The sequence below is a fragment of the Kryptolebias marmoratus genome, linkage group LG12, assembly GCF_001649575.2.
Source record: "Kryptolebias marmoratus isolate JLee-2015 linkage group LG12, ASM164957v2, whole genome shotgun sequence".
Classification (NCBI taxonomy): Eukaryota; Metazoa; Chordata; class Actinopteri; order Cyprinodontiformes; family Rivulidae; genus Kryptolebias; species Kryptolebias marmoratus.
In genome coordinates, this window is record NC_051441.1 from 12571553 (window position 1) to 12594912 (window position 23360).

Sequence of the window (23360 nt, forward strand, 5' to 3'; positions counted from 1 at the left end):
TACGTCAGAACATTGAAGCTGCTTCCAGATGACACAAACGGTTCAGTTTTTCATTTTGGCCTTTTATTGACTGGATTTATCACTGTCAGTGAAGTTCATTTGTAGGGCTCAAAAAGCATTTTATATGCAGCCCATTTAGTGTTCAAAACAAACCTGTTTGTGGCTTAGTGACGACATAAAACAGGCTGCACGTGATTAAATTAAGACTTTGTTTTCTCTAATCTACAAATAAATTTGAGGACTCAGACAGAGTGAAACAGTGCAAGATCTAAAGGATGTAAGATTTATGTTTTTTGCGCAATCTACTCATGCAATAGACCGTGACAGTCCGTTGTTCCAAGATTTATTGAAATTACTTTATATTCTTTGCAGTCAAGCAGTCCGAGGCCTTAGAAATGCTTTCACGTCGAAGCACACTAAGCGTCGTGTGCCCACAGGAAGCAGGAGAGCCACATTAGGCCCTTGGCTTGCCCAGCTGGACAGGATGTGACCGTCGACACACACACACACACACACAAACACAAACACAAACATTTTCCTGTGCAGGGAAGGAAACAGGAAAGAAGTGAAAATTCTGACCTTAATTTGGTTATTTTCAAATCTGTCATCACAAAAAGAAACCATCATATTGTCACAGCAGGATCGTTATACTTTAATAAAGCGTGAGCAAGCTTTTAAGTAATTCACAAAAAGAACATTAGTATTTTTATTTCATTTTATCCTCAGGTGTAAACTTTTTAAATACAAAATCCTTGCAACTACGTTCGCCTTAAACAGCGTCACATTCTGAACGGTACATGGCTTTTTATGGGTTTTAATTTGAAGCCAGTGTGTGTGACTAATGTTTTTTTTATGTTTTTTATGTGTTTGAGTAGAAGTTCATCGAGTTTGAAGACACTCACGAGCAGGAGAAGAAGGATCTGCAGAACCTCGTGGACAGAATGGAGTCTCACTCCCGTCAGCTCGAACTCAAGATCAAGAACTACGCAGACCAGAGTAAGCACGTGCACGCACGCGCACGCACATGCACGCCACATCTTTGCCTACATGCCCCATAGAGAGGCTGTTGACTCAAGGCTCTGTTTTTGGAGCCGAAATATCAAAGTCTTAACCCTCAAAAATCACTTTTTTTGTCTGTAGGGACCACATTTTGATCCTCATGTTTGCAGGAAGTCCCCATAAGTTGGTTTCCTGTCAGGCGTGGGACCCCATCCAAACAAAGTCACACACACACACACACACACATACTGCACATACTAACATACACACTGTTCTTGCCTTTTTAGGAGTAACGCTAATGGGATTATAGGATTTGTGTTATTCCCATTTTATGTGACACTGCATTACAGTTTATGTTACTGCTGGATTAAGCGGCGCAGGCGGAGAAACTGCCTCCTAAACTCTGTCCTGTTGGAAAATGTGGATTCACACACTGACTGGTTTAGTCAGCAGAGCCGGGCACACTGAGTCATGCAGTCGCAGCTGAAAAGAGGAAGGAGCGAGATCTCTTCATATTTCTGTACATGCTTCTCTTTGATTTTAAAAAAGTGTCATACAGAAGAAGGTCAGGGGTTGATTCGTTCTGTTAAATGACATTTGGAAGTGTGTAGTCCTTTGTGTGTGTGGAGAGAGTTTGGCTTGGGAGTGATGGTTGAAATGAAATCACTGCCACTCCCTGAGGTAAATCATTCATTCACTCCTGCATGTCGAAGCACCTGATCTGATTTCTCATGGAGTCATAGTCCAAAAGCTGCTGCTGAAGGATTCATAAAACCATTGCAGGTGGAGGGATGACTGCAGCTTGGCCGTGTCTCCGTGAGGGGATAATTTCACAATTATGGATATTTAAAAAGATCAGAATCGTTCTGTTGTATTGTCTCTATTTGGTTAATAAAAAGAGCTGAAATAATCAGATATGAACTATGCACATTAATACAATTTACATAAAAAAATCTTAGTTTAATGTGTGTTTGAAGATTTTCTTTTTTTAAAAAAACATGTCTTGATTTTGAGTAATTTTTCTGTTTGTAATCCTTGTTTAGTTTGTTCCTTGTTTTCTTATTAATACGTTCTTGTAGTTAAGCCTGGTTTCATGTTGTTGTGTTTCTGTGTGTGTGTCATCAGTTTTCTCACGTGTTACCATTCACCTGCCCTCAGCTCAGTAGTTCTCCGGTCAGCCTGCCACGCCCATCGTCACAGGTGACACAGGGACAGGTGTTACATGTGCCACCTGTCCCTAGTTTGTAATCAGTCACCCGCGTCCACTTAATCACCACCCTCAGTCCATAAAACCTGTTGTTTTGTCCATCATTCCTCCCTGGTTCGTTGCATTTTGGGTGTCTCTGTTAGTTGATGCCGTGCTCAGGTCCTGCTCCTTGTGTTCTTATGTAAGTTTTTGTTTTGTTTGCTGCCATGTCAGCCTTTTCTTTTCTTTTTGTAATTCAATCAGTTTTTTTTCTTTTTATTCAGATGAGTCTGCATCCTGGATTTGCTTTGCACGCTTGTTTTATTTTTATGTTTATATATAGTTTGATAAATTATTTGGGGGTGTGTTGCTGTTTTGTATGCATTTAAGACCTCAGGATGTTAACAGATTGATGGTGAGGATTTACACACAAACCACCTCTCCAATAACTGCAGTGGCTGTAAAACTGGACTCTGGAGAAATGGAAAAAGGTCGTGATCAGATAAATCCAGATTTGCTCTTCAGAGTGATGGCTCAATGTAGTAAAATAAAAAAAAGCATCATGTTTATTGCCTATTATACAAGCTCATGTAACACTTTAGATTAGCTGTGCAGGGTTTTCCATCATTAGCTTGTTTTTTTGCTTCTCTTTTGAGTCAATGCTTAGATTATTGGGCTCAAATTAAAAAAAAGAACGGTTCGGGAAGCACAAGGCGTCATTCTTACACATGGACTGATGACGTGTGTAAATGTATCCCACTCTAAATGGAAATAAACATTGCATAAGCTCATTGCAACCGTGTTACAGCGAACACACGCTGCAGTCACTGCTGAAGGGGATCGAGCTGCCACTGATTTTATCTTTAAGCAGCGCATTCAAACAATGCATTCATGTGGTATGATATTATTAATCTTCACCACAGTGATTTGTCACACCTGCTAACGCACACCCAGGTCCCGTCCCTTCAGCCTGTCTCGCTTTACAACGTCTGCAGAAATGCGATGAGTCATGCCGGCCGATTAAATTCCCCCTTGTGATGTAAAAACACACGTCAGCGAGACATCATCAGGCAACGTGCAGAAGCTTCAGCTGCTGTAATTGATAGCATTTAGACTTTACACTGTGTATCTGTCTGCAGCTCACAGAGGGGTTTAGGCTGAAGCTGAGGTGCTAACAGAGGATTAGGTGTTTTTGTCACTTTTCATGTCAGCTCATCACTAAAACCTGTCTGAACGAGATTATTCCCTTTCCCTAATTGAGTAAAAGTATTCACAGATTTCATTCACTGTCCAAGATTTTTCTTTTTTTTTTGACAATTTAGTAAACAAATCTGCAAATATCGAGAGTGTTACTTATGTTTTAGCTACCGGTAGGAAGTTTGGTTGATGCTTTTAGTTTTACTTTTTGCTTTTTTTTCCCCCTGTTTTTCTTGGCGTGTTTGTCTTGCGTCTTGAAAAAGCAACCGTCTCGAGCTGACAGATGTTGCCGTCTCTTTCAGTCAGCAGGTTAGAAGAACGAGAGGTAGAGCTGAAGAAGGAATATAACTCCCTCCATCAGCGGCACTCAGAGGTACGAAGGACATGGGGGGAGAGGAGGGAAGAAAATGTTCTTGAATTGTAATCTTTGACAGAAGTCGTGGCAAGTTTTCCTCTGAGCATTTTGCCTTGGCTCTGCAGATGATCCATAACTACATGGAGCACGTAGAGAGGATCAAAATGCAGCAGATGAGTGAGACTTCAGAGTCGAGCAGCATCGGCCGAGTCAGGTAAGATGAGTTTGTGTTGTAGAGAAGCCCAAGACTCACACGGGAAACCTTTCCCGGTAACGTGTTTCCTCTTTCTTTTTTACCTCTGAAGGAGGGAGCGGCCTCTTTCTTTGGGGATTTTTCCTTCAGCTGGAGGAGCGTCTCTGATAATCCCAGATTCCCACGCCAGAGCCGAGACTCCTGGCACGGAGGGCTGGAGGTTCGCCGACTCGTCACAGCTGCGCTCCAACACCAGCCTTAAGGTGGGTGTGTCGGTGGCACCGCGCTGGATTCCTTTTCCATCGGAGGAGAATTTCACATCTGGTTCAGACTGCATGATCCCTGACTTACGACTCATTGGGCCGTTTGGAAATGAATATTTGACCTGCAAGCACCTCAGTCAAACATTAATAGTGTTTTTTCTTCAAGTTTGGACAGAAAGACGTAGCCTCTTAAGGCTAAAATCATCTGGATTTTATTTCAGAGTCAAACATCAATTGTTAATCACTTTTTGCCACTGAAGGTAAACACAATCACTGTTTATGACAAGCATTAGAAATGCATAAAATCTAGATAACATTATCGTCACATCTCCAGCTTGTTTGAAGTTGTTAGAAGATAGATGAGGTTTGGGCTTCGATCCATTTTAAAAACTAGGAAGGTCTTTGATGGGACTCGTGTGCTAATGTGTGTTTTAGTTGGTGCTGGACAAGGCCACCTCTGTTTCAGACTCTCCTCTGGCTGTTGATGAATATTCAGACTTCCTCCGGTGCAGCAGTCAGCGGAGATAATTAAATGAATCCCATAAATATTCATTGCTGGGAGCATTTTCTGTTCATGTGAACTGGCTGGTTTTTGACGTTTCAGTCCAGTTCGTTGTGTCTTTCAGCTACGCTGAAGCTATTTTCTATTTAAAACTGATTTGTTTTAACACGTTAGCATCTGTAGTAGCTGTGACATTATTTCCTTTCACGGCTGCGTTTTTGTTAAAACTGGGGCATCAGCTGTGCGGCACAATGCATGATGGGAGCGATGCTGATGTAGGGCACGCAGCCAGCCTCAGAGAGAGAGACGGGCTCGCTGCGATCTGATTGGCTCTTATGTAATCACAGCTACAGGAGCGTTATTGTCGAGGCGCGGCCCGTTTCAAACACAAGTGGCTTTATTAGTGTGAACGCAGGCCCTCAGAGGTGAACAGAGCCATCATATTTATTCATAAAGTGCAGATTTAATCCGATTTATTCCATGCATGTGACTGCATGTCAGCCATAATTTAATGTTCATCTACTGTATGGTTCATATCTGCACAACCATTTCACTGGGCTAATAATATTACGTTTTTACACTCACTGCTGTTTATTTTTATAAAAAAAAACACTCAAGTTAATCAAAGTAAAACTGTACAAAATGCAATGTATTTAAAAATGTAAATTTAATACTTTGGCAACTAAAAAAGTTTAAACATTTCAAATATTTGTTTCTTATTTTCTCATATATTTTATCAAAGTAAAACAAAACTGTATCACTTTGAAACATGAAAGTATTTTTTCAATTTACAGCATTATATTTTTATTTTCTTACAATGTATTTTTGTTTCTATAAAAATATTTTCACGTTCTTACCATATACGTATTAACAAAAATCTTTTGACACAGTTATAACATCATGTTATATTGTAATAATGTAAAAAAATATAGTTCAAATGTGAAATTTGTTCTTAAATTATACATAAGCATGTATGCAGTTATCATTTGAAAGCATTTATTTAAATAAACAAATAATAATAATAATAAAATTTTAAATTATATCGTGAAATTTGATAAAAAGGCAGTTTTGTTAAAATTGCAGCTAATAATTACTGAAGGAAAACCTTTTAAATCATCTGATATCCTTAGTTTTTCTGATAATTGATCTAAAAATAAAAAAAATGACTTTTATCTAAGACTTGGGCTGCACAATATATTGTAAAAATTATTATATTAATGTTCATATTATCAATATCCCAAAGAACTGCTTAGACTGCAGTGAATCATAGGCCATACTTATTCCAAAATATTCTGCATTTAATCTTAATTCTGTCCATTCGAATTTATTCAGTCCCCCTGACGCCCACACTGTGTTCAGACGATGGCTGAGATGCTAAAACACGTGTTGGTGAGTGACATGATGACGGGACTGAGGAAAATGTAGATTTATCTATTCAAAAGGCTCCAGCAGCAGTTACAGTACTGAGAGGAAATGAACCAATCACAGACTTCCATGTAGCTTGATCGGCTTCATGAGAACTTAAAGAGGGTGCGTTTCAGTTCATGGGGGGTTATTTGATCAGTTTGTCAGGTTTTAATGTAATGTAATCGAAATTCAAAATAAAAGCAAAAAAACGAAGCAAAAAAGTGCACATGTCAAAATAAAAGCACATGTTGTGTAGACGTTTGTCCCCCTTGGAAGTAGAAATTGTATCCTAAACTTCCAGATAAATGTGTGTGTGTGTGTGTGTGGGGGGGGAGGTTATCACAGCTTATATCACCATCACAGTATTCAGTGTTTAATGTTGTGCAGCTCTGTGTTCAATGAAGAAGGATGTCCAAATCTCAACTTTTTAAAAAAAAAAACAAAACTCTGATTTTGATCAGATTGGTTGCAGATTTTTCAGCCAATGGCCTCAGCACAGCAATTTGTCATTAGTCAACTTTTATTAGTAGAAAAATAATTTCTCTAACTTTATTTCTGATATAAAATGAACAAATCTTGCCACACAGCAGCTTCTCTGTACACTTCTCCACTCACTCCACAGACATGCACACTTATGGGTGTATGCATCTCTGTTGAACTGCTTCTGCACATGCAAGCTCCTTCATTCTTACTCTCCCCCCTTCTCCTCCTCCCCCCTCCTCCCCTTAAGCAGTTGGACTTTGCCGACCCCCCGAAGGAAAGGGGCGGTAAGGGTGCACAGGACTCTACCTGGGGGAACTCGCTGGCAGACGACTGCAAGGTAGTTGGCTGGGCGCCGGCGTCGGCATCAGCGCTGCTGCTGCTCTGGCTGCGGACGGCACAGTTTGCGTGTGGCATGTGTGTGTGTGGCATGTGTGTGCTTCGGCGCCATAGTTACCTCCCGCCGCCGTTTTGTCCCGTTTTTGTCAAAAGCATCTCCTCATCCGTTGTGCATTTATAGACGCCACCCCAGACCTCCGGAGCCACATTCAACCGCGCGCTGTCTCTGTGCACCAGTGTTCAAGTCGGTGACAGCTCGGTTGCATCTGGCCTCAGATCATCCAGGTTTCTAACATTAGTGCTCACGCCATTGTGCACTAACACATTTAAAGCTAGTTTTCTGCCACTTCCTGCTGTAGGTGTGCGCCAGCGGACTTTAGTTTTAGCAGGTTTTCAATTTCTGCTTCTTCTTTACTAGTGTTTTTTTTTTTAACTTCTGTGGATTTGTGTTTGTAGCTTTGGAACGACAGCTCTCACTGTTGTTGTGATGTTGTGTTACGCTCTCGGCAGCCCGTGTAGTGATGGTCTGTGTTCGTGTGCTAGCTCTGTGTTGTCCACGTCGTCAGTGTTGGTCTGATGTGATGTAGCAGCTATCCTTATCCCTGTGTGGTCATTTCTTTGTTGTTTCCTGTGTGCTTGAGCTCCAATTTCACCCAAACACTTCTCCTTTGTGTTTCCGAGTTAGATGTTTAATATCTCGTCCTGGTTTCATATGTTATTCTGCAGAAAGTAAAAGGGTTGGATAGAAGAAATTGGGGTTTTGAGTCTTGTACCTGCTGTTATTTCACCTCATTTTTACCTGTTTAGATGTGTTGTTGTTGATTCCCTCCTCATTGTGTGGCCTGCAAATGTTCTGTGTGTTTTTTTTTTTGTTAGTTTGTGTTTTGTGATCAAACATATTCTGGTTGTTTTGTATTTTACAGCTAGTTCATGTAGGGGGTTTAATTTTTTTGGAACGTGTCTAAGGTTTTCTGGAAGTAAGGCTATTTTTCTTTTCAGGATGAGCTGTCAGACGTCAAGTCGACCACCCAGATGTCGACGTCAGACATGGAGAGGGAAGACGGGACCAGTAAGAGCACAGAGGTGCAGGCCGCACCGGGGACCAGAATCATATCCGTGGGTGAGTAAAAGCTTTTAGAGTTTTATAACAGGTCATTTGGGCGTTTTTATGCATCTTTTTTTTGCTACTTGATACAGAAAACTTGTCTTCAGTTTTTTCTTCTCATGCACGCTCTGACTTGTGCAGGTTTGCCTGAAAATGAGGAGAATTCGGACGTGAAGGACATAATTGAGTCCACCCCTGAGCTGGACATGGATCTCATCGGATACAAACCCTGCAGGTAGGGCAGAGGACGAAGGGTGGGTTTTGAATCGATTCCACTGTGCGCCACAACGTCACCTCCTGTCGCTTGTCCTCTTTCAGCACTCCGACCAAAGGGATTGAGAACATGGCGTTCGACCGGAATACGGACTCCCTGTTTGAGGAGCTGTCGTCTGCAGGCACCGGGCTCATTGGGGACGTGGACGAAGGGGCCGATCTGCTCGGTGAGTAAAAACCGAATAACTACAGGAGGAGTTCTGCGAGAGCTGCTGAGGATAATTTATCTAAATTGTGTTCAAATAACTGATGAAACATGTGTATTAAATTTCTAATTGAAAATATTTATGAAAAAAAAAACACATTTTATTATTTTTGATGAAATAACCTGTTTTGTAGTCCTCTTTCTTTGGCATTTACTATATTTATTAGTTTCCACAGAAGCTCCATTTTATGTTTTAGCTTGTTATTAGTGATAATTAAACAAAGAACAAGTTTTTATTTGTTTGGCATGGAGACTTCACATTTGTTTACGTGTCTATATTGTTGTACAGTTTAAAAATCCACCTAAATGCTGCAGTGAAGTGGTTTAGAAAATATTTGAATTCAATATGAATTAATACCTTTTTTATATGTGGTTGATTTTAATTGAGTTCAGCCTTTTTTGTCCTCAATAAGTATGTTTTAATACAGAAACCTTTTTACGTAGTGCTTTGACTCGTTCATTTTTACCATCAGGTTTTTAGAAAAGCTTAAATCGTGAAACGTTTTTCACAAACACTTAACCAGTTAAACCTACATCCATAAACTCAGAGAAAACTGACCTAACTCTGCAGCTACTGACCTTCCTGTGCTGTTGTTTTTTTTTCCAGCGGTGAGTGTTTTACTGAAGCTTTTACTGCCACAGACACTGAGCTGATAGTCACATCTGTGTAACTCCAGCTCCTGCTCCTCGCTGCCATGCCACCCTGTGTGCTGATATTTGCTCTGCTCATGTTAACATCCCCTCTTTTCTCTCCTGTATCTCATTCTCTGGCTTTTGTCCATAAACCCAGTGGAGTACTCCGGTGTGTATGACCTCAGAAACGTTTCCTCAACCTAAACATTTATATTTTTTTTCTGTGACGTCCCTTTGACTCATTTGTCACCCCTCTTTTCATAACCCACCTCAAACCTTCACCCGCTTCATGTCTGAGCTGGTATACAGTTGTAATGCACAACTTATTGTCCTCCGGCATCTTTTTTTGTTTGTTTTTACATCATTTTAACGCATGGATGATGAGTTTTGAAGTTTCCTTTGCAGCTGTAATTATTCTTTTTATGGAATAATTTTCTTTACCCTTGATGGATTTTTCTCCTTGTCTTTTAACTGCTGTCAATTTTTTCAGCTTTTGGAGTCAGCTGCTTCACATTTAGCTCTGGCTCCTTCATCATTTTGGTCATTTCACTGTCTCAAACTATATCCACATTTCTCCCTCTCTCTCTCTCTGTCCTACTCTTCCGCCTGACTCGGATTGCATGGTTTTCTCAGACCTTAGTTTGATTGGTAAGGAGCTCACCCACTCTCTCCATTCTTCTCCTGTCGGTCATGTGACATGTGCTGTGGGTTTGATTGTCGTGGTAGTTTGTTGTTCTGTGAAACCTGCAGTTACAAATATCTCTTTAGGAGATATTTGGCAACTTTGTGCCATGTTGGATTTCTTACGTTGGTATGAGTTAATCTCTGTAGTGCTAAAGTAGTCATAGCTTTAATGTGTCATCAATATTTTCTTTTGCTTGTATTCCTTAAATTAAATGTTCGTTCTGATTTCCCTCCTGTTCAGGAATGGGCCGGGAAGTTGAAAATCTAATCCAGGAGAATTCACAACTGCTTGAAACAAAGTGAGCACAGACGTTCTAACTCTGTTAAGTCTTTCTGTTTTGTTTGACTGTGATGTGAATTCAGTAAATATCCTCTCTGACTGTTTTTTCTCTTCAGGAACGCCTTGAATGTGGTGAACAAAGACCTGATCCTGAGGGTGGATGAGTTGACCTGCGAGAAGGAGATGCTGCAGGGGGAGTTAGAGGCGCTGCTGCAGGCCAAAACCAAGCTGGAGGAGAAAACCAGAGAGCTGGAGGAGGATCTCAAAAAGTAAGGCCGTGCAGGAACCACCCGTGGAGCTTTTTTCACCAAAATAAAAGCACTTTAGCTCTGGTTTGCAAACCAACATTTCTTAGGATTTTCATCAGACATAAAACTAAATAGTTGGCTTTGTTTTTGTCAATCAAAAAGCAGTTTTAGATCTTTAAGATTAAAACATTTATTACAGAAAACTTCTTTATTTTTTGTAACGTATGATCTTTTCCAGAGTGCGACTGGAGGTGGAGGAGGTGAGACAGAAAAACAAAGACGAAGAAGACGTGAGTCGTCTTCATTTGTGCCACGGCGTTTGTCCGTTTCCATGCCTGAAATGAGGAGCGGTGTTTGTCCACGTGGTGTTAATTGGGTTTTTTGTCACAGAGTGACGTACCTACGGCTCAGAGGAAACGCTTCACCAGGGTGGAAATGGCCAGAGTTTTAATGGAGAGGAACCAGTACAAGGAGCGACTGATGGAGTTGCAGGAAGCTGTGCGGTGGACTGAGATGATCAGGTAAATGGAGCAGGTGCAGGAGGTGAATGAAGTAAAACGCTGGCTTTCCAACATGTTTGTCTAATAAATCATTTTGCCAACATTATAGTTATTTACTATCATTGCTGCCGTTCTTGTTTTCAGTATATATTGACAGTAGAGGCTGACCAATTAATTTGCTTACTTTTGTATTTTTTAATAATCAACATTATCCACACCCAATCAATTAAAGTTAATGACAGACGGGCACTTCTATAGACCTCATACTTGACACTACATTCTTCACGTTTTTCATGGCAGGGATGCTTTTTTCTGCACAACACCAGCAGACCTCAGTCATTTGACCAGAATATTATCCTAACTTTTAAACAATCGGTCTTGTATTTAACAGACAATTATTGTAAGATTTTATTTCTTTTCCTTTAGAGCCTTATGCATTTAGGATTTCAGATAAGAAGTGTTACTTTTCAACAGGAAAATAGGGAGAACTTGACACCTGTAACTGGACAGATAATGCTTTCAGTAAAACTGTAAAACAGAACAATAATGTGACAAATAATCCATTTATATTTCCTTTTTTTTTAAAAAAGCTCTTGTATATTGTAATGTGTATGCATATTAAGTTGTTATATTTATGGGGCAAAAGCAAACAAAGACATTGGCTTCATAAATCAGCCATCAGCTGCCTGGATTTCTAAAAATCAGTGTTGGATTAGGTCATTATAGAAACCCGAACTGGTCCAAGTTTCCCCCTTTAAATATGTGTTTTTCACATGAAATCCTTTGTTTTCTTCTCTAGGGCTTCGAGAGAAAATCCAGCTCTCACAGAGAAAAAGAAATCCAGCATCTGGCAGTTGTGAGTCCTTTCAAATACTCTCTTATGCAGTTTTTATGTTGGAGCTTTAATTTAACAAAGCTTCTAAGTTGTCTTTCATTTGATTTTATTTTTACTGGGATGTACTATTGAATTGGCAGCGTTAGGTAAACATTATTATTTCATTTATTTTTACCTCGATTGACACAAAACTGCTCCTTGTTCCCTGAAGGGTCCGGGTTTTTGATGCATCTTTAATCACAGTTGTTGCGTTGCACCATTTGTTGTTATCGCTAACGTCTTAGACGAGCCTCTCCTTGTGTCCCTGGGTTCTTCTCGTCTCCTGCCTGCTCTGTGCCTCTTGATGTTTTTCTATTCTGTCTACTCGTAGGGAGCTGCAGGTAGAGCAGATGTACAAATACACTTTTTTATTTTTGGTTAAATCTTAAAGTCAGATTGTAACTCCACATTAGTCATATTTAGCTGTTTTTACAAATCACTGATTTTAAATCATCAAGATAAGTTTAGTGGAGAACATTCCTGAGTTATACTACAACTCCCAGCATGCTTTAATGTCTGTCGTTGTTCAGTAAATGTTGGTGATATTTGGTGCTCCTTTATTGTCTGGTTGGTGACCCCCCCCAACGTTGGTTTTTTTCCCTGCACTCCTGTCTCGGCTTTTCTGTGACTTCGCCACCCGCAGCTTCAGCAGACTGTTTAGCTCCTCCTCCAGCGCCCCCGCCATGAAGAAGGTGGAGTACCAGTCCAACGTGAAGTACAACACCCCGGGCAGCTTGGTGAAGAGGAGCAGCACCTTCTCCCAGTTCCCCACGGAGAAGTCCAAGACTTTTGACTTTCTCAACGAAGGGTGGGTGACGGAGCGGCGGACGGCGGTGCACAGCACGTGTCTTTGGTAAACCTGCTGGCTCAAAAAAAAAACACGGATTTCTCTCTCTCTCTCTGGTCCTCTTGCAGAACGGATCAGTGCAGCTCGCCCTCGCGGAAGGAGCAGAAGAAAGCTCAGTACCAACAAGTCAAGGCCCACATGCAGAAAGAAGACGGACGAGTCACGGTGCATGGCTGGAGCCTGCCCGGCAAACACAAGGTGGAAAACAAATCAGACCGTATCTCTGAATAAAAGTCAAACAGATGGGAATATGGTTAGCTTGGGATGCAGCTCAACTTATTTAGAAGCAGGTTTTATATATAAAATCTTATCTGGCCTGCTGGTTTCATTTCTACAGGTTGCAAACGGGACACAGGTGGAAAACAAGATGAATTTACCGGTGCCAGTTTACCTGCGACCTTTGGACCAGAAAGATGCTTCTTTAAAGGTGCAGAAATAGATAAAATGTAGATTAAATCTGCATTAAGCGTTGTTTTAGTAGATGAATTGAAAATGAGATATCTATACCTTCTTTTGTTCCTCAGCTGTGGTGCGCCGCGGGGGTCAACCTGTCTGGGGGTCGAACGGTTCTGTCGTCCGAGCTCTCCAAGCAGACGAAAGGGTCACAGTGCAGCCTGGACCAGTTGGAGCAGGAGAATAAGGCAAGCGTTCAGTGGGTTTTAATGATGCTTAAACAGGAGGCGGTGTCAAAGCTTTTCAAATGTCGCGTTCGTTATTATAAACGTTTTTTTTTTTTTTTTTGTGTGTGGCCGCTCTAAGAACCAGGAGAAAGGGGAGAAGGAGCTGATCCTTCAGGACGAGGTGTCCAGTACGGTGTGGGCGTGCATGAGCACCAACTCCTCCACCAAGGTTTTGGTGCTGGACGCCACGCAGCCCACCGAGCTGCTCGACAGCTTCTACGCCTGCAACACACACGTTGTCTGCATCGCCAGCGTACCCGGTAAGTTGAGCATTTGTGTCGCTTTGATTGGTTTTATTTACTGCTCTTTTTTTTTTTTTGGCTTTTATTTATGAGGTCCTTTGTGCTTTTTCAGGGGTGCTGGATACAGATTACCCAGGAGGAGACTGGGCATCCCAGGACTCAGAGGCCAGCCAAGGCGATGGAGTGTCACTAGCCGGTAGCGTTGCCAGCGTGGGCTCAACGAGCAGCGACGGCGCCATGGCAACCGAAGGCGTCACCGCCGTGGCTCAGACTGCCAGCTCAGGTGTCACGGACCAGCTGGTGGAGTACAGCGCTGTGTCCGGCTCAGGTAGTTCTCTGCAGACAGCTGGTGTTGTTTTCCAGGGCTGACCTCTATAAGGACCACTAACAAGTAAAACAACCACCCGGGTTATTTCAGGTGTTTCACAAATAAAGACGGCTTGTTTTACAGCACGCCAAGTCACCATGGTAACGTCAAGGCTAACTTTGCAATGCTAATAAAAACTAGAAACAAAAACATCACCTACTTCACTCAGTCTAATAAGAGCTAATTAGGCTTTTATTTGTCTTCTTTAAGCCTTTTTATCCAGTGTTTGTATCTGCAGTCCTTTCAATTTACCTTTTCGTCTTTCTTCAAAAACAGCCTTCCAGTTGCTCAGTTTGTTACAGATATTATTAGAAATGAAAGATTGTTGACTAATTATTGTCTATACTCACTGTAGACTGCTGAACAAAAACAAAAGACAATTTCTGCTCTGAGGGAGCAGTCTAATTTATGCTGTAAAGTAAAATCATAAGCTGCTGCTCTTTCAGGATGGGAATTATTACTTAACACATTTCCAGACCAGAGAGGACGCCTGTACAACTTAAAAAATATATTTTTACAATTTTCATTAACTTATCAACTGCTAATGCAGTGTTGACATGAAAAATAGAGGTACAATAAAGGAAGAATGTATTTAAATCATATTAAGTGGTTATGTGACACAGCTCACATGATGTAGAGTGTGGATCTGAAACATGCACATACCGAATATATGCATTAACTGTTTAACAGAAAACAGTAGTGTGGAAATTATAACAGTAGTGAAAATCTGAAGTGAATCTGAGAACTAAAAGAAAAGTGTTTATCAAACATGTATGGATAGGTATAGAAATAAAAAGTTTTTGTTAAACACAAATTGTGAGCTGATTCCTCTTAGATCAATTATTTTTTTAATGTACCTTTGGTCAAACATTAAGAAAGTTGCAGCTCTCTGTAGTTAGATTTTAACAAAATGGTCAGCTGTGGAGATGAATTAAGGATTCTCTGTGTTTTTAAAGTCCTGCAAATGGAAAACCTCCTTCTGACTGACCGTTCTGTGATTGCGTATTTCACATTTTCCCACAGTGGAGCTGTCCAGAGAGGCGAGTCCGGCCGAGGACGGGGTTCCTACAGCCGAAGAGGCAACAGAAGCAACAGAGGCCAACGCTGGTGTGGGCGAAGACGGAGAGGAGGATCAGGGAGCCTATCCGAACCAACCAGGGATTTACACAGAGCATGTGTTCACCGACCCGCTGGGGGTGGGACCCACCGACTCCTGCCCTGCTGAGGCACAGAGGTGAGAACCAGCATTTTATGTAGTTTTTTTAAATCACAACTGTTTAAAGAATAAAATAAAAGCCCTAAAATCTTAATCATTTTGAAAAGTAAAAGTAAATCTAAAACAATGAACATTTGTCATGTGTTCATATTTGCTGACTGATCTGGCTTCAGGGGCTCTGGGCAGGACGGTGGGGCTGGTCAGTCAGAAGATGGGGAATCGTCAGAGAGTGAAGTCCTGAGGATGAGCAGCGCTCTGCCCACCATGTGGCTCGGGGCTCAGAACGGATGGTGAGGGAGGCATCGGCCACCAGAGGGAGCTGTTGCCACACAGCTAACATTATCTGAGCTTTTACCTGAAATCATTTATGACACAAACTCACTTAAATTCAACCTGAAATTGACTGCTTTTCCCTGCGTACTTCATGTCACTTTAAAGTCAGTACTGGATTCTGATCAACTTTGATCTCTTTTTGTTGTGTGTGTGTGTTTAAGTCTGTATGTGCACTCGTCTGTGGCACGATGGAGGAAGTGTCTTCATGCCATCAAGCTGAAGGACGCCATCCTCGGCATAGTGTAAGTACATTGACATATAATTAAATGATAAATAACTAACATACAATAATACATACAGTAAATAAATGCTATAAAAGCTCTTTTTGTCCTTGTTGCAGGCATGTTAAAGGGAGGGTCTTGGTAGCTTTGGCTGATGGGACATTAGCAATTTTCCACAGAGGCATTGGTAAGAGTGTGACGTGCAGCGTTATAAGTGCTCAAAGGTATCAGGGAGAATTGTTTAATATGTTCTCCTTGTGTCATAAGAATGAGGCAGTTCTCTTTGTTTTTCCTCTTGCAGAAGGTCAGTGGGATCTAACCAACTACCACCTGCTGGACCTGGGCCGCCCCCACCACTCCATCCGCTGTATGACTGTAGTCCATGACAAGGTGTGGTGCGGCTACAGAAACAAGATCTACGTCGTCCAGCCCAAAGCCATGAGGATAGAGGTACAGCGCTCGTCGCGTACATCACACCACCTGCCGCCTCGTGGCAACCCTAAACCTTCCGCCATTTTTTGATCTCTCTCGTCGGAGCAGAAGTCTTTTGACGCTCACCCTCGCAAAGAGAGTCAAGTGCGGCAGCTGGCGTGGGTTGGAGACGGGATCTGGGTGTCCATCCGGCTGGACTCGACGCTGCGCCTGTTTCACGCACACACCTACCAGCACCTGCAAGACGTGGACATCGAGCCGTACGTCAGCAAGATGCTGGGTACGACCTCTGAAATCCACCATCTTGTCTTCCAGATTAGATGTTTGCAGGAGAGCAGATTAAAGCAGGATTCATGGTTTATTGTTCCCGTAGAAAAGTGCGCATAAAGTCAAGGTGTTATTTCATAGATTCTGAGCTCCTGACTCTGTTGTGCTCCTGCGTGTTGCAGGGACGGGAAAACTGGGTTTCTCTTTTGTGAGGATCACAGCTCTGGTGGTGTCCTGCAGCCGCCTGTGGGTGGGGACAGGAAACGGAGTCATCATCTCCATCCCATTATCTGAAGGTACAGCTTCTCATACAAATACTCACTTCAGAGTCTGTAAAGCTGTGCAAAAAGTAACAAGAAGTAGATGAGATTTTATTAATAGAAAAAGTAAGAGTGATTTTTCTTTTTGTTGTTGTTGTTTGATATCTAGACTGGACTCCAAAAGCCCCGATGGATTCATTCTAACATCTAACATAACATTTTACAAACCAAAACAGTGAAATAGAAACTGCAGCAATGAAACTGAAACACCTTAGAAAATATTACACCAGAAACAAGAACACAGTACTTCGGAAAAATCCCAACAATTCAGAAAACACACCTTTAATCAAAGATGTTTTCAAATGTTTGTAATGGAGATGATTTCTAAACATTTAGTTGTTTTTTTGGTTCTGAATCATTCTATCATATATGCTTATAACAGAGTTGTTCTTATCTCCTCTCTGCATCTTTATCTTTATACATTTCCTGTTTTAATGAGTTGATTTTCTCAACAGTAACATTGTTTTTCCAGTAAAACCACAACTCCAAGACCCTTTGCAGGTTTTCTCCTCAGCAGATTTAATTCGTGTCCTTTTTGTCCCTCAGCTAACAAGACGACTGGAGCGGTTCTAAACCGACCCGGCGGCGCCGTGCGGGTTTACGGCGACGACTGTTCGGACGCGTCGGGCAGCTTCGTGCCGTACTGCTCCATGGCCCACGCCCAGCTTTGTTTCCACGGACATCGAGACGCCGTCAAGTTCTTTGTCACCGTGCCGGGTAAGAGTCGGAGAACGGCGGTGACAGAAACGGCTCACGAAACTGAATTTATTATTTGTTTTATTGTGTTTTAGGCAGTAAAATGTTGTCGGGTACAACAGTTTTTCCAGTAATATACCGAAAAGATTGTTAGCTGCCGTGTAATACAACAAAGGAAATAAATAAAGCGAGTAAAGGTATGCGTGGCTGACATTATCCGAAGGATGCCTGCAGGGATAAATCTTTCTGTTTGTTTCTTTTTCATCCCTTTCTGTGTTTATTCAAAGAGAAATCACACTCATTCTAATCCGACCGGAACATTTACTTCAGTAGTTTTATCCTGAGCCAGTAAAAAAAAAAAAGAATATTAATTTGTTCCCTCATGCCAGGGATGAATATTTAGCAGATTTTTCTTCCACTGAGTTGAACATTTGAATTCAGAAGCGATCTCCTCCTTGTGCCGAGTCAAATCAGGTAAAGTTAAGCTAATAAATTATTCTCCGCCGAGTGCACAGCAGGTTTCCTGACGATTGGAGGGGGACATTTGTTCCAGATGTTTTGAGGCAGAAAAATCATCTTGTTTTCGTCGGGCATTAGTCACATGGGAGGAATACCGACTGGAGGATTTAAAACAATTTGTAGCCATAATTCCGTCCTGTTCAGATCAATGAAAGTCATTCTTCTAACAGTCTTAAAAAGTATGAAAATGTCTGAAGCTCGTTTTTAGGATTTTTCAGGTCTGGGTAAGAGTGGGAAAAAAACCCCAAATGTGTTTCCAGGCTTTTTTCACTGCTCTTTAATCTAAAAGTTAAAAACCTGAGTTTTAACAAGGAAATAACTCAAAAAAGTAAAATGCTTTTATCATTTATTAGACTGTATCTACTCTATGAGATACTAAGAGTCATCATGTCCTATACTGCATCAAGTAATTAAAATTTTAGCTATCTAAATCTATTTTTAAGCTCCTTTCTGACGTCCTACTTTCTGTTTTTAACAGAAGTATCAGTTATTAATACTTTGTGTTCAGTCGACACAAAATAAATTGTACTTTGACATCAAAAGTAACCCATCACTGACGGAGAAATCTGGAAATCTGGAGTCTGAAAATGAGTTGAAGATGTGAAATGTTTAGAAACGTTTGCAGCCAAATGATTCTCCAGGGTTTTTACGAGTCGTGCTGCATTTATGTCCACAGTTCCTGCGGTGCGGGCCCAGAAACAAAGGTGTACTTCCAGCAGCATTTACAGGATTATCACAGAGAACGTGCTCCTCTGGTGACGTTTCAGGCTGCTGGAAACGTTATAAACTCTTTTTATTTATTCGTTTCTCGGCTGTGAACAAACAGGCAGCATCACTGTTCATATTTATCAACAGTTTATTAGTTAAATAAAGAAGAAATATTATTTATCTTTATTTAAAGTAAAAGAAATACGACAAATTTTGAAGTTTAAAGAAATGTTTCGCTGAAAAAGTTGTTAAGACAAAAAAATTAAATTCTTCACATTTTTCCTATTAAATAATAATGTTATATTTTAAGTCATTGTTAATAATTATTCACAGCTGTAGTTGTGATGGAGTTGCTCTTTTAAATGTCACTAGGATCTTATTTACAGAACTTACTTGTTTCTGTTTCGACACAGTTATTTTGATTTATTTTGTTGTCCTTTTTTTTCTCCTAATCTGACGAGTCTGTTTCCGATCCCTGTGGATGATCCTGTTGTCTTTGCTCCAGGTCAGGCCATGCCGCCTCCAGGTAGCGCAGATTCAGGCTCCGACGAGCCCGCGTCTGAATCCTCCGACACGGCCGCGTCTGAGCCCAAAACCTACCTGATCATGAGTGGAGGAGAAGGCTACATCGACTTCAGGATCGGTCCGTAAAGTAGTCAGGATAAGAGAGGGGGAAAGAACCGATGTCTACGATTCAGTGCCGTTTCCTTGACTCATCCTCCTCCTCCTCCTCCTCCTCAGGTGATGAAGGCAGCGAGCTGGATGGTTTGTCCGAGCAGACCGCCAGCCAGCCGTCGGCGCCCACCAAGGCCGAGCGGAGCCACCTCATCGTCTGGCAGGTCACCACTTCGCCTGATTAAACCCCACCACAGACTGCTGCTTCAGACTCCGGGGCCGTCCAGCATCCCGACTTTTTAAGTTCCTTTTTTAATAATTCTCCTTCACGCCTGAGTAGACGATTACTTTGTAGAGAAAACGAACAAAAAGAGTTCTTTTTAGTCAGTATTTTGTACATTTTAAGCTGCGGTTTACGTTAAGTCAAAGAATCCGTCCAGGTGGGTTGCATGTTGGAGAAACTGGCTCAGGTTGGGGCAGATTGATGTCGTTTTCAAAATATATATATAAAAAAATATATAGACGTGAAAAAGATAAGGGATTGTTTTTAGGAGTTTTACTGTCAGTTTAAAAAAAGGCATCTTTTTACTCTTTCCTGTTTTCTTTTTCTGCTTTAAACATTTTCTATGAGTTCAATCAGAGCTGAAGGTAAAAGCCCACATTTCTTTAGGTTGTTTAGGCATTTCGGTTTTGTCTGGTGTTTCTTAGAAAAGCAGCTTGCAGCGAGTGATGCTCAGAAAACATTCCTCTCTATTGTCCATGTCATCCAGGTAATCCTAACAGACTGAATCGAGGGCAGCTAGACTCTTTTTTTTCTTTTATTTTTCTTGTATTGAACATGTTTGACTTCTTCTCTGTGGAACTTTTCAGTTTAAAATTGACACAATTCTTTACATAAGAAGCCAAATGTCTTCGAGATGAAAGAAAAAGGAGCCCAGTTGCCTTTGATTCCATTTGTGAATCAGAGTTCGAACGCCACAGGTTTACGTCGTGCCGGGAATACGTTTTTGCGCACTTTGACCCCTTTAGGTTTGCCTGTGAATAGAAGAAACGGGTTCGCGTCAGCCTACACGAGGAATCCTCACTAAAGCGTTCGTTCGTTCGTTCGTCTGCTCGGTCGTGTTGAGCCTGAACCTCAGTCCCGTTCGTGAAGAAATGGCTGCCAACAGCTCAGTGCTTCCTGTTCGCTTCAGCCCATTGGCACTTTAAAATGTTTGGTGTTTACTCACTTCAAGTCTGGAGGAACACGCGTGTAAATAATGTAATCGACACTACTGCGTCCTGATTGTGTGCTGACCAAAGGAAGGAAGAAATCATGAAACTCATTCATTCGGGACTCAAACTGTTTTAGACTAAATGTGTTTAACTAATACTGACACTTACGCCAGGGACCATGCAGCACTAAAAGGAATTTTGTTTTCTGATTTGTACATTTCAAGGCATTTTTTGTCATTTTTTTGCCATTGTTTGTTGTTTTGTATTCATATGAGTCACTTTTATTGAGTATTTTAATGACTGACCATATCGCGCCTCCATAAGGCAGATGTTTTATTTTGTTTCTTTTATATCCAGAGAACCGAGACGAGTTTCCTCTAACGTCCATTTCCGAGCAGCGGCTCTCTGCTGTGCGTTTACCATTCCAGTATTTATTTTCCTTCTTTGTCATGGAGCCCGTCGGGGTTCAGAATGTAACTTTCTACATGAACAGAATATCACAGGAGGCTACCGTGAGCAACGTAGTCCCGATGAGTTTACACGATTGTTAATACTGGTTCAATAAAATAGGACAATGTTAATCATGTGGGATTTTTTTCACAAAGATCAAAAACAAAACAAAAAAACAACAACATTTGAGTCTGAAGCTATGCATGATTTTTATTTTTATTGAAAACACGGCTCTTTCATCTGCTAAGTCTCGGTTTAGTGCCACCGTTTTGGGTGGATGGGTGTGTGTGAATGTGTGTGTGTCTATTTGTATGTTTATGTGTGTTTAACTGTCTGTATAACCCTGGAGAGACCGGTCATGTTTAGCTGTAAAGGTTTCTCTGGATGCCGTAACAGTGGTTCCTCCTAGTAAAAGTTTGCTAAAAAATAAAATCGTATCATAGCCTTATTTTTAACAACCTATTAAACTCAATTTTATGGAGAAGTTGCTGGAAACGTGTCTCATTACTTCTGAACTCAGTTGTGCGTGTTTTGGTGTGATGTAAATTTATTTTACAACTGATGGGGTCTAACATGAATTCAGTTTTTGCTACCAAACCATGTTATTTATCCATTATTTATTTATATGTAGTGCTCCAGCAAATGATCAAACAGCTGACGACACATTAATTTATGTTGATAAAGCAAAATTTTAACTTTAGTAAAGGATTTAGCTGTCATAGTCAAGAGAATTTAATGCTATAAATCATTTTTGACTAAATTCTTTCTTTTTTTTTTTGCATAATGCACTTTGTCAAACTATTATGATTTAAAGAGACAGTTCTTTAGAAGTGGGATCCTGTGGAAAGCTTATGAGCAGTTAATATCTTACCTGTTGTTGATAACTCGTTGAACGACCTCAGTTAAGGAAAAAAAAAACCTTTTATTTTGACTGGATTAGCGAGCTAACGGCTATCCCAGAGTGGGCTGAGACTAATGTGAATTACTGTCTTAGTCTGGTTATTGTTGAAGTCATGTTCTGTCAAATAGTTATAATTAGTTAGAACAATTATCAGCTGTGATGTCAGTCATAAAGAAAAGGGCAGAAGTCTTGCCTCGGACTAGGCTAATGGCTGACATGCAGGTGTGAAAAACAACGCTAATATTAAACCTCTACACTTTTGCGTGACACAGTTTAGTGTGTCAACATCTTCTGCTGCCAGGTACTAACTTTTAATAAACATTTGACAGACTGAGGTCATTCAGAGATCTATCTGCAGCAGGTAAGATGTTAATGGTTCATAACCTTTCCAAACCCAGGTCTTTGAACGCCCACTGCAGAGACCTGAACTATCCCTTTAAAACCCCTGAAAGCTGATATAGAACCACATGTTTAGACCATTCGTCCTTTCCCTTTCAGTCCTCCGTCAGCTGGGACAGCGTTGGTTTATCTGTTCATGGTAGAGTTAAAAATGTCTTCATCCCCCAAAAACAACACCTTCAAAAAACAGCTGGATCCCTGCAGCCACCAGGTGGCGCTGTGTGTTTGTGTAGATGTGGTAAACCGTCTGAGGGGCTTTCAGTAGTACAAAGTGTCTTCTTGAAAAGCCTGTTTAGGTGAAATTTTTCTCGTATTTTTTTCAGGGGTGGGTTACAGACACACACCTGAGCTTTATTAAAGGCACCCATGATAAACTTACACATCTGTATGACCTGGACATGTCCAAGGCCTGCAGTCAACCTTTTCCTTGATTCAAAACAAACACATCCCATGTGTTCTTGCGCTCAGCTGGGAGGACGCTGTGGAGCTGCTGGTGATCCAGCATCTTCACACACATCCACTCCTGTGACATCACAGCCCGAAGCCCACCTCACACCGACGTCTCTCGTCCTCCTATGCTTCGTCCAGCCCTCCTCCTCGTCCTCCTCCTCCTCGGAAGGAACACGCAGGAGCTGACATCAATGCCGCACTCACTCAAAAGAGCTTCCTGACGTCAGAGGGAAGATGGCAGCCCAGATGAGGGCTTCTGAGGCTGAGTACATCAGCTCTGGGGCTGGCAGGGAGGGACCCAATCTGACTGTGTCGTGGGGAAAATAATGACTAATTACGTGCACATTCAGTCACGTACAGAAAAGGGGAAAAATAATCCAAATCAGTGATTGCAACGAAGAAAAGCATGCCTTTGTTGTTGTTTTTTTTTTTTTGCAGACAAGTTTTGAAGTTTTAGGTTAAAACACATTGAGTGCAACAGACAGTGTGTGGCTTTTTGTCTAACTAATCAATGTGCTTTAATAAATTGAAGAGTGTTGATGTCTTCAGCTTGCTCTGAGCTCAAAATGTGTTTCTCTGCACCCTGTTCTTGTTTTCCTAATTAATTTTGTATTTGCTCTTCATTGGCTGGCCTAAATTAACATAAAGGAGTGGGTAAAATCTGCAATTTCTTGATTCATCTGGGAAAGAAAACAAATTGGCACATATTACCAGTTGTCAGGAGTAACAGGGAAAAACATGTTCTCTGTTATCATCAAA

At 41.2% G+C, this 23360-nt stretch overlaps 2 protein-coding genes and 1 long non-coding RNA gene across 5 annotated transcripts in view; 2 read left to right on the top strand and 1 right to left on the bottom strand.

The window, feature by feature from the left end:
* The window catches only part of mapk8ip3 (mitogen-activated protein kinase 8 interacting protein 3), a gene marked incomplete in the record, with an annotated part of 1049817 nt that overhangs the window by 2322 nt on the left and 1024135 nt on the right, over nt 1-23360 (top strand).
* Nucleotides 1209-21332, top strand: spag9a (sperm associated antigen 9a). The gene is made up of 31 exons (XM_025007160.2): nt 1209-2387; nt 3685-3755; nt 3863-3951; nt 4043-4193; nt 6833-6922; nt 7921-8041; nt 8168-8261; nt 8345-8466; nt 9295-9306; nt 9771-9785; nt 10063-10120; nt 10218-10370; nt 10588-10639; nt 10740-10870; nt 11649-11705; nt 12367-12531; nt 12639-12768; nt 12908-12997; nt 13095-13211; nt 13330-13510; nt 13605-13820; nt 14883-15093; nt 15249-15365; nt 15570-15650; nt 15749-15816; nt 15931-16079; nt 16170-16341; nt 16511-16624; nt 17195-17365; nt 19077-19214; nt 19313-21332. Exons 3-31 carry the CDS (start codon nt 3863-3865, stop codon nt 19429-19431), a joined length of 3384 nt encoding a protein of 1127 aa, XP_024862928.1. The 5' UTR covers nt 1209-2387; nt 3685-3755; the 3' UTR covers nt 19432-21332.
* The window catches only part of LOC108239310, a 38406-nt gene continuing 36626 nt past the window's right edge, over nt 21581-23360 (bottom strand). For all 3 annotated transcript variants that reach the window (XR_005233841.1, XR_001808713.3, XR_005233840.1), the window contains exon 4: nt 21581-23281. This is a non-coding gene — a long non-coding RNA (uncharacterized LOC108239310). The remainder of the gene's footprint in view (nt 23282-23360) is intronic.

Excerpts from the sequence above, each read along its gene's own strand:
- spag9a (XM_025007160.2), top strand. The coding sequence starts at position 3,863 with ATGATCCATAACTACATGGAGCACGTAGAGAGGATCAAAATGCAGCAG. Across the intron at positions 4,194-6,832 it reads GCTCCAACACCAGCCTTAAG|CAGTTGGACTTTGCCGACCC; the intron begins GTGGGTGTGTCG and ends CCTCCCCTTAAG. Across the intron at positions 11,706-12,366 it reads AAATCCAGCATCTGGCAGTT|CTTCAGCAGACTGTTTAGCT; the intron begins GTGAGTCCTTTC and ends CGCCACCCGCAG.